An 11,425-nucleotide genomic window follows, 5' to 3' on the forward strand; every position below is an offset into this window, starting at 1 on the left:
ATGAATATGATAATAATTCCTTTCTAGTACAGCGCCTAATAACTGGGTCATATGGATGTGGCAAACCACTATATTAAACATTGTTGTATATTGACTAGCCAATCATATCTTGAACTATAAACACTAGATCACAAATTCATCGTCGCTATAACTTGTAATTACTGCAAGCGGTACGTTTCGAAATGACCTGTAGGCCTATTATCAACTTAATCGCCTACGCAATTATAATAAAAGAAATCTAAAGTTTAATTTTAATTATGGTATGTTACTTTATTAGCGGTTCTCGTTGTTGAAATTCCCACCATGGCACGATGCTCTGTATCGAAATCATCCCATCGAGATTGGATATATTTTGACCGAACACGAATTTTAGATGATCATCAGCTTTTATATTATTGTTTAATATAGCTCTTCTGAAGAGAAGTCCCTCCGAAGTTGAAGTGAGACGAACAACAGAAAACGTCTTCATCTTGATAACAAGTTACAACTTATCAGAAATTTTTACATTTTTTGTTTCGAAAAGAAACAAAGTAAACAGAATTATAGCAACGACAATAATGTTGAGTCTCTATGCAGCAATCACGGAAAGCGGCTCGCAAAAATGAGCAGTAGATGAGTAATTTATCAGCAGCTTTTCCTACTTTTTCTCAGTTTACTAATCATCCATTAGACAACAATCGTGGACACATCTGGTGGTTGCCATTAACTTGCGTCGACACAGCAACAACTATAGTTTACCCCAGACAGTAAATCAAATATTCAGTGACCCTTTCACATTCATTGCGTAATAAATCGAATGAAACCTAAGTAACCGGCCGATATTGATAAGGAATAAGAATGGCTAGCATTCGAATTTGAAAATGCCCTACAGAAAAAATAGAATATTCCCACTAACGTAGTTATGCTGCCCCCCGAGCGAAAGTGTTCACAGCTATCAAAAGAACACTATCGTCGAAATTACAGCCGGCCCATGTTGATAAGGAATAAGAATGGGTAACATTATAATTTGAAAATGCCCAACAGAAAAAATAGAATATTCCCACTAACGTAGTTATGCTGCCCCCTGAGCGAAAGTGTTCGCAGCTATCAAAAGAACACTATCGTCGAAATTACAGCTATGGTGCAACACAAATCTGAACTAATTCTTTACACAGTTTGAAATCAAAACTAGAAAGCTAATGCGCAGTATTCTAACATACAAAGACAACGACATGCATCTCGAGTAAAAAATGGCCATGGGTCAACTTCTCAACTAGATTTGAATTAAACTAGATGAACCCCAGTAATGCCGGTCGACTCACGCGATCTCGAGTAGCAAACTAAGGAACTTCTCATTTACGTTTAAATGAAGCCAGAGGAATTCTAATAATGACGGCCGACTCACGCGCTTTCGCCGAAGGAGAGTGACACGTGGTTTGCGAGAAAATGAAACAGCTGCGGCCTTTTTTATTACTCTCATCTTTTCTACAAAAGTAGTGAGCACAACATATGAGCTCGATATTAACTGATGTAGCCAGGACACCATACTCGATTTTCCATGGGGACTATTTACCAGTGTTTGGATGACTCAAGGCATGACTTGACTGGAATCAGACTCCGGATAAGTTTTTCGTATGACTCTACCTGACTCGAGTCACTTTGCCAAAATTATTTGACTTTACTCTGCTCCTCAGCAATGTGGATTGACTCGTGACCTGAAGCTACATTTAGGGGTCAATTTCAAGTCATTTAGTAATCGGTGTCGAATGAATCACCTTATCTTATGTAGGCCCAAATTGTTCGCGATCGTCGGTGATACTTGTGAGAGCAACGACTCATTCATTAATTGGTTGCATATCGCGAAAAATAATATACCACTCATATTGATGCTGTTACTCCATTGATCGATATTTTCAAACGAGTAAAATTTATTACTTGAGTTTCTCCGCTTAATGTAAATGTAAACTCAGCCGTCTTTTAACATCACAAGTACATTGATAAAAAGTAGGCAATCAAACGCTACAAGTTTAACTTTTTTAGGTTGTGTATGATTACCCCGCGCAACTCATTTTTTACCAAAGGTATATGAAATATATTCATGGTACACGAAAATACTCGATATTCCCATGCTACGAACCTGCACAACGATTGGCGCCCCTTTCAAACTGTTTCGATACCTCAATAACTTTATTGTCTGAATGGATGTTCATGTATCTTAATAATCAAATAGTTCAACACAGAACTAGTATTAACAGAAACATCAGAGTTATTTACACAAAAGTTTGTAAGTGTACAGTATGCGAATACCATGTGTAAGTCCAGCACAATTGGGGTATCCATCCGAGTTTAGTCAACACAATTTACGATACCGAGGTCGCCTCATCTTTCGTAAGACAACAAACCAACCAAGGCTTCAGGATATGTCCATGTCATAGCAATAAATCAGCTACTCCAACAATAGAGTTCATATGTTTTCTAGTTACGGTGCTTACATCTTACACACAAATCAATATACTTTGCTAACGAAAAGTGCTGAGTCATCACATGGTTGTCCTCACAACAATACAACTAAAACATACTATCATACAAAATGGTCGTTATAGTCTGCACACCAACGGTACATCGTGCAAGTAACAAGTCTCGAGAATCCAGTTATTCAAAAAAACGTGAAAGTGTTTCTACGCCTAGTCGTTATGTTGACGAAAGCGTGTATTGTAATATCATGATCGATTTGCATTCGTTGGTCGCCAACTGGCACTAGTCTAAATCAGTGCTCTTCAACCTTTTTCGACGTGGTACACCCTTTTAACGTTTGCTCAAAATTCGTACACCCCTGTTCAGTAGGGGTCTTCCAAAATGAGTTTTTTTCTCAAATCGTACTGGCTACTTGATAAAATATTTAGGTTTCCTAACTTAAGCCTACACACCAAATTTGGGTCAATTCCAACCAGTATCTGCATTGCTACAGGAGAAGAAAGTTTCTATTTATTATATAAAAATAAATAACGAAAAATTTGAAATTTTTCTGTTCTCCCCATGAAAGTATTAGGTTGTCTAAAAAAGATGTTCTTCAAATTTGGTTCAATTCCAACCAGTAGAAGCGGAGTTATTGCCGTCAAAAAATTTGAATATGAATAAAATAGTATTTGGTCACAGAGTCTATTCGCAGCCAGTTAGGCCGCCCGCCACGCAAATTGGAATTTATTTCGTGTCAGCCCCAAAACAGCATGGCATTACGAACGATAATCAACCTAAATGTAACAGTATTGGGGAGAGAGTAGGAAAGCTACTGCTGCAGAAGCGGTAATTCAGATCAGCGATGATAGCAGGCGCACCAGGCTACTGCGTATCAGGCCTGCGCCACACCTACACAGTCGATAGTAGCACACGGGCTGCAAGAGATGTCAGTAACCTCAGATCGTATGCCGCTATACACAGTCTATTGTCGCTAATTTGCATCACTAATACCAAAATACTAAATTGCAAATGTATGTCAAAATATTGGATATAAAATCGGCATTTTAAAACAAAAGGGTCTCGATTTCAACATGGAAGCTGTTTCGACCCTGGCTGGCTACGTCACTTCATTTATGTGCATTGCGGTATTTATTAACGTCAGGTAGGAAGTACCGATTCAAGGAGTTTGAGCTATCGCGGTGGTTTCCTCAAAAATCACTAAAAGACAAATGACTGGCCGAACACATGCTTGTTAACTGCATACTTTCCAACACCAAACGGAACCATTGGTCTATTGCCGACGGCTAAATGAATAGGAGAAATATTTGCTTATGACATCACAATCAAGCGGTGTACAGTATTACACTTGAGATAACATCGTACCATATTGCTCCTTGACCTGTGCGTCAACCTGTACTAACCCATAAACCTGCCTTTGTGATAGCTAGCCATCGGCTCATTGTAATTCGGATCTGGTACACCCCTGTACACCCATACGAGTGGTACACCCTTTGCAAATTCTGGTACACCCTAGGGTGTACGACAACCCCGGTTGAAGAGCACTGCTCTAAATAATTATATCTCACTCAAAAGCATACTTGTCACCATTCGTTTTCATCAAGCACGAGTTCAAGAAACTTACTGCGACATGAATTGTTATTTTTATGTTGTGTAAATAGATAATGATTAATTTTAGTAACACTATATCAACATCACGGAGTTGTGCGAATAGATTTACATGCGGTCTTGTGGTTTTAATCGAAGTACACAGCACGGTCTGATGTAGAGTCATCTCTATTGTACAACAACTCGGTAATCGAAATGTATGCATTAACATTTAAACAGCGATCTTGTTTCGTCACGCGAAAAATATGTTCACTATCGCGATACTCTGCACAGCGAGTGCAAATCTTTTTCACACTCGTAATAGTATACCAACATCAAGCGACAACGTTTAACAATACCAACGACACTAAACATACGTTACCTACCCAAGTAAAATTACCATTTTCACCTGGAGGTCAGTCGTTACCCGAGTAGAAATACCGTTGTCCTTTGGCGATTTATCGTTTACCCAGTGTAACAAACCCCTTTTCCTTTGGAAATTTATTTTTTCCTTGAGCAACAAACCTTTTTCACTTGGAAATCTATTTTTTCTCGGGGTAACAAACCTTTTTCACTTGGAAATATATTTTTTTCCCCGGGTAACAAACCTTTTTCGCTTGGAAATATATTTTTTCCTTGAGCAACAAACCTTTTTCACTTGGAAATATATTTTTCCCGGGTAACAAACCTTTTTCGTTTGGAAATATATTTTTTTTCCTGAGCAACAGACCATTTTCACTTGGAAATATATTTTTTCCCTGAGCAACAAACCATTTTCACTGAGCAACAAACCATTTTCACTTGGCGGCCCGTCGTTTACCTGAGTAAAAATATCATTTTCCTTTGGAGATCCGGCGTTTAACCATCGTAACAATACATTTTCACTTGGAAATCTGTCGTTTACCTGAGTACCAATACCGTTTTCACTTATAAATCTATCTTTTCCCTGGGTAACAATACCATTTTCGTTTTGAAAACTGACCACCACACCAGCCAATTTGGTATTTTTGTATATTGTTACAACGGACAGTGACAAAATATACACCAACAACGACTCCGATACATTTGTGTAATCGCATACTCACTTGTTCTGGTGCATCCCACCAAAATCGACGGTTAGCCACACACACACACACAATAACAATGCGCTATATTGATATGACTGCGATGTCCGGGTTCGTGCTTTAGATTTTCCAGAATCAATCCGTCTAAAGTTGTAATTCCCCGACTTTGTTAACTGGTTGATACACGGATAATAATCTTCGGAAATGTAGGAACGCATGCTACCCATCGTGCTAACGATTCCAGGTTACTTGTGATTAATTTCCTTGCTCACCCTATACAGATTATACGTACAGGGATATGTAGCGGTAATCGGTTTGGTCAATGGAAGTGTCTACTCGTCCGGATCAGGACGAATAAAGTTCCTCAGGCTATTCGTCCGGCGTAAGCATGCCGCAACTGCAGAATGGGTGCCGGGATTTCCGGAACTGTGGGCCGTAACTGCGGCATGGATTCCGAGAGTAGGTTCGCCTCTTATGAAGACTTAAAAAGTGCTTTGGAGAAATACCAGAAAGAAAATTACGTACAGCTCTACAAGAGAGATTCACGTACGCTCGATGCAGTAAGAAAGCGAACCACTCGGCGAAATTTCAATGATGCGCTCAAGTATGGCCAGATATCTTTTCACTGCATCCACGGCGGCCGCAGATTTCAGAGCTTATCTAAGGGTCTACGACCTAACCAACGGTAAGTAAGCGTTAAGTATGATACGGAATTTCCACCGGGTCCACAACCACATGAACATGAAGAAGCAATGTTCCCCATGAGCATTTTGTAGTCTTGGTATCGTGAAATTAGGGTTAAATTAGCCTCAGCCTAAACCCAAACCCATTCCTATGACACCCCACCACCTCATCTTACGACACCCTAATCCTAACCCACACGTGCTGACACCCCAATCCCTAACCCCACACATGCAACCGCAACCCCTATCCTAACCCCGCATTCCCACCCCAAACATGCAACTGGAACCCCACCACCTCATTTTACGCATACGCAACCCCGCACACGCAACTGCAACCACACCCCCACCACCCCACACATGCAACTGCAACCCCACCACCTCATCTTACGACACCCTAATCCTAACCCCACACATGCAACCTCATCTTACGACACCCTTCTAACCCCACACATGCAACCGCAACCCTGCCACCCCTATCCTAACCCCACACATGCAACCGCAACCCCTATCCTAACCCCGCATACGCAACCCCACACATGCAACCTCATCTTACGACACCCTAATCCTAACGAGTAGCGGCACTGCCACACATGCTGTGCATTACGCTTGAAATACAGGGTAACGTATCACGATTTCATTGCAGCACTTTCCGTAAAGAGTGCCAAGCTCATATCAAGTTTAGTACATCAGAGGATGGGCAGTATCTCATAGTGAAGAGTATTAATGAACAGCATAACCACGGGTTGAGCAAGGTAATATGCGATCATCACTATTGAATCAATAAATGACAACTAATGCATAATCACCGTTATATTTTTTCATTTTGATCTGATGATTCAATAAATGACAACTAATGCATAATCACCGTTATATTGTTGGAATTTATTGCAGGTCGCCTTCGATCACTTGCCACATCAGCGTAAGTTAGACTCGCAGCAGAAAGAAGAGATCAAAGAACTGCTGAGCCTGAAGGCAAATAAAAAGCTACTACAGAATCATTTACAGAATTCGTTAGGTCGGGTCGTGCTTCTAAAAGACCTGCACAACATCGCGACTGCTAGAAGTACCAATGAATTATCAGAACTAGAGGCCACAGTAAAGGAGCTGAAAGAAATTCCAGGTAAAACAATTATGTGACGGTACCCAATTTTGATACTTATACTGATACTGTGTTTAGGAGCTATTGTGGAAATAGTGGTATCAGAAGAAAATGTCTTGAATGGTATTTTTTTTCAAGACAAGGAAATGCGACTGACATATCAGCAATATCCTGAAATATTGTTCATTGATGCAACATACAAGTTGAACGACTTGAGAATGCCACTTTATCTGATGATTGTCGAAGATGGTAATGGAGAAAGTGTAGTAGTTGGTGTGTTTGTGTTGGCGTCGGAAGATGCAACATCCATAGCCCAGATGGCAAAAATCTTCAAAAGAAATAATAGTAGATGGAGTGAAACGGTCACAATCATGGCAGACAAAGATTTTACCGAGCGCCAAGCCTTCAAGGCAGAATTCCCAGATGCAAAAATTCTGATATGCCTATTTCATGTCTTGAGGACATTCCGCAGAGAATTGACATGCGACAAAATGGGAGTAACTGCATCACAGCGGCTTGAAATTTTGAGTATTGTTGAAGAAATGGCCTACGCAAGGTCTCACCAACGTTACGGGGAATTGTACGCAAAACTGGTTGAAAATGGACCAGAAAATGTTGTGACATACTTCAACAAAAACTGGCATAACATCAAAGAGGAGTGGGTGTATGCCCACAAAAATTGTGGTGTGACTTTTCAAAATCAAACGAACAATAGAGTTGAGTGCATCAATCAAAAATTGAAGGACGTCATTGCAAAGTACTCAAATCTGCAGCTATTTTTTCGAAATTTATTGCTTGTCCTGGAGTCTCTACGCACAGAGCAATCCCATCGAGCTATTTCGATTCTGCAGAAAGTGCCTGCGATGCCATTTGAGGTGGGTAGTGTGCAGCACCAGTACGGTCAGATCCTCACACCGTATGCTCTTGAGAAGGTTATTCATGAGCTCAACATTGGTGCAAAAGAAAATCAATCGCAGAAAAATCAAGACCTTCAAATTTCTGCGAATGACTGCAATTGCCATTTTCGCAGGTCGATGAAATTACCTTGTCATCACATTTTCTGCTTTCGTCGACAATATTCTCGAAGCTTATTCTGTCCAGATTTATGTGCAGTGCGGTGGACACTCGAATACTACAGGATAAACAATAACGTTCTCTCAGATCATGAAATTGAATTCCATGCTGGGGCCTTTGGGATTAATGTCACAAAGCCGAAGCCCATCACGTCACAGTTTCAAAAGTTCAAAAAAGCCAATTTGATAGCCCAAAAATTAGCTTCGATCGTATCCGAGTCATCCATGTCTGAATTCAACAGCAAAATCGAAGTGTTGGAACTACTGGTGCAGGAATGGGGCAGTGGACGTGCAGTAGCACTGTCTACCAGCAACCCAGCTGAAACACAAGGTTAATAGATAATTTAGAAAAAATTATAATTCATAACACCGACTTTTATAACAGAAACTGAATCAATAAACCTCCAACGAAAGTCTGTACCTGGGACCAATAACACTACAGCAGGTACTGCCTCTGTACCTGGGACCAATAACACTACTGCAGGTACTGCCACTGTACCTGGGACTAATAACACTACAGCAGGTACGTCTATTGTGCACTCATTAACACTTGATATTTATTTCGGTATCCTATCCGTTTCTGGTAGGTTGTGTTGATTCGAACAAAGATGGATCTCATGCCTCTGCGAAGGAAAAGACGGTGGTGATTGTTGAGACATCAGGTTAGTTAGCATTTTACTTGAAATGTTATTCTAGTCTATTAGTTGCAGACAACACTACATCACCAAGTAATGTAGGCCTATCAGTCATTCATTCAATCAATCAACCATACATACACTATTCACAAGCAACATCTCAGGTTAATTAAGCTACCAGACATCATGTTATTAGGACTGCTTTCACAAAATATCAGTATCAATAAACTCCTATATTTGTTGCAATTTGATTACAATAAAGAAATTATCTTAAATCACAGACCAGGTCACTATACTCACTGGATTTAGATGTATGTTGCAATTTCATGATGTTTGCATGTTTGTTTACCTTCAGATTGCGCTATAGCAGTGTCCGAAGTCTGTGATGCAGAAAATAGCACCCCAGCAGTGTCCGTAGACTGTAGCAAAATCACCATGACACCAGACAAGTTCACGGGTTGGTGTCAAATAAATCCAAACTTTATCTTGCTACACTATAGTAAAACTGATCTTGCTGTTTCAGATCTTTCCAACATTCATCTGCCATCAAAACTGAAAAAAAGAGGACGCCCAAAAGGCTTGGAACAAACTGTGGTTGGCCTTCCGAAGAAGAAGAAATGTGACACTCCAGTTCCATTTAAAAAAATACATCCTAAAGACAGAGACCGATGTAAGTTTATTTCATGCAGAACTTCAGCAAATTTCACTTCTGCCTTATTCACAGTGATGCTGTCATGGTTTGTATCACCATCTGACACTAATGAAGCAGCGTATGGAAAGAAATTGGGCAGTAAGTCTGTCACGTCTGACACTCGTCTCATCCCCAACAGCTGCCTTGATGAGACTGTGAATATACTCCACATCAAGGATTACTTCGCATATGATGGATGGGCTGCTGTGATGAAGGCATTCCAAAGTAAATATAGTCAGAAAGACTGGTACTGTGGAGTATGCGACCTTCAACTTACAAAGAGCAATTTAATTCGTTGCGACTCCTGTCTCAACCGGGATCATCTTCTATGTGCTGGACTAAACACTTACCCTAAAAAAAACAAATGGTTCTGTGGCCGCTGCAAAAAATAACAGATGCCTCTGTTAGAAAAATATGTAGCGGCAACTTTGACATTGAAAGTAGGCTACTTAGTTTTCATGATTGATGTTCCCAGTGAAAACACGCTATCAATGCTTGAATGTCTTGAAAGCAGCAAATTGTATGCACAGCATTTACTGTCACCTGCAATAAGGAATGTGCGGAAATGCCAGCATGCATACCAGATTAACACCCAATGATCATGTAAACATTGAAGTTGTACACAAATATTTTTCGAACAGTTTGTCGTATGTGTTCGATGACTTTTTCATACCTGCTTAAGTTGTTCACTCCCTTAATACAGGACCCTCACCGAAGGGAAATATCTACTTGGGCCCATTTAATAGTTACCTAACCAAGAGATCTATCGACTGACCTATCATTTTGAATGGATTACCATCTGTGAACTGCTGTATGACAGATTATAAAAAAAAATACCTCATTACCTCTTGTCACCGTAATAACACTCTTGCCATACCTAATTACCTCTGATAGTCCTATTAACACTCTTGACCTACCTGATTACCTCTAATAGTCGTATTAACACTGTTACCCTACTTTGCCCAGACATTGCTTCATTCATTCATTCATTTGCTATCATTTAATTTTTCTTCATGTTTTCAGCTACAATTCGTTACAGACGGATGATGCAGAGACAATGTAGGCATATACTCGTTTCATGGGGTTTTTATCAGACCACTTGACTTCCAAGGCTGTATCGATCTCTCCTATCCGACACCAAATACTGGTATTTTTCTCCTATTAACACTGTTGCCCTACTTCGCCCAGACATTGCTTCATTCATTCATTTGCTATCATTTAATTTTTCTTCATCTTTTCAACTACGATTTGTTACAGTCAGATGATGCAGAGACAATGTGGGCATACTTGTTTCATGCGGGTTTTATCAGACCACTTGACTTCCATGGCTGTATCGATCTCTTCTATCCGACATCAAATACTGTGCATGCACATGTTTTCTGTATGATCATTGCTGCTGTCCATTTGTTCTGTATTTCTGTTGTATGAAAATAAACACGCACAGTCTCTCTCAGTTGGTATTCCAATCATTACTGCGCAGCAACATCAAGTATGAGTACTCGTAGTACAGCAGAGGTGACAATTCCGTCTTAGCTGTGCAAGTTCACGTACAATTGGTTAGGTCAATGGCGCTTGCATGAGTTCAGAAATAGGTGGAGACAGCAAGAATTTCAGCGAATCGTTCGTGTTCTGACTGCATCCGGTTATTTAACGATAGCACTTTGGAGCTCTTCGTATGGCGCAAACATTCCCTCGGAGCTCCAATTATGAGCTTACAAATCACTATCCTACTTGTTCTTCTTACTACATTAAGCGTAGGTAAACATCTCTTGTAAAGGTAAAGGTGGGCGTCAAGTTCTGGTACTTTCACCACAGCTATTTGCAATTATTAGTATGGCGTAAACTTTCCCTCGGAGCTATAATTATGAGCATACAAATCAGTAACAGTAACCATTGAAATCAGTAACCAGAAGGGCGAATAAATAATGTACAAAACCGAAGCCTGTCAAAAACGCATGCAGTCTCCATAGTAACGGGCCTACGTCACACGGTGCCGGACGAATAGCCTGAGGAACTTTATTCGTCCGGATCCGGACGAGTAGCCACTGCCTTGGTCAATACATATCACCCCATTCAGTATGGAATTACAAACCCAATACAGGTCAGTTCATAACCGGATCCGGATATTCAATGCAAAGC

The 11,425-nt window shown here is 40.3% G+C and overlaps 1 protein-coding gene across 4 annotated transcripts; it reads left to right on the plus strand.

The window, feature by feature from the left end:
• Positions 1-5,437: 5,437 nt before the first annotated feature.
• Positions 5,438-10,739, plus strand: LOC145444787 (zinc finger SWIM domain-containing protein 3-like). Of its 4 annotated transcripts, XM_080322816.1 has the most exons (8): positions 5,439-5,790; positions 7,918-8,291; positions 8,346-8,483; positions 8,548-8,622; positions 8,951-9,052; positions 9,119-9,265; positions 9,320-9,511; positions 10,310-10,739. In XM_080322816.1, the coding sequence occupies exons 1-8, from the start codon at positions 5,510-5,512 to the stop codon at positions 10,387-10,389; spliced, it is 1,389 nt and encodes a 462-aa protein (XP_080178942.1). In that variant the 5' UTR covers positions 5,439-5,509; the 3' UTR covers positions 10,390-10,739. The 4 variants fall into 4 exon arrangements, with proteins under 4 accessions (XP_080178928.1, XP_080178946.1, XP_080178934.1 ...); XM_080322802.1 differs by having other exon boundaries at positions 5,438-5,790; positions 8,951-9,265; XM_080322820.1 differs by lacking the exon at positions 9,320-9,511 and having other exon boundaries at positions 5,438-5,790; positions 8,951-9,265.
• Positions 10,740-11,425: the final 686 nt, after the last annotated feature.

This window comes from Botryllus schlosseri, chromosome 1, assembly GCF_051294905.1.
Source record: "Botryllus schlosseri isolate E-star chromosome 1, Bs_hap1, whole genome shotgun sequence".
Classification (NCBI taxonomy): Eukaryota; Metazoa; Chordata; class Ascidiacea; order Stolidobranchia; family Styelidae; genus Botryllus; species Botryllus schlosseri.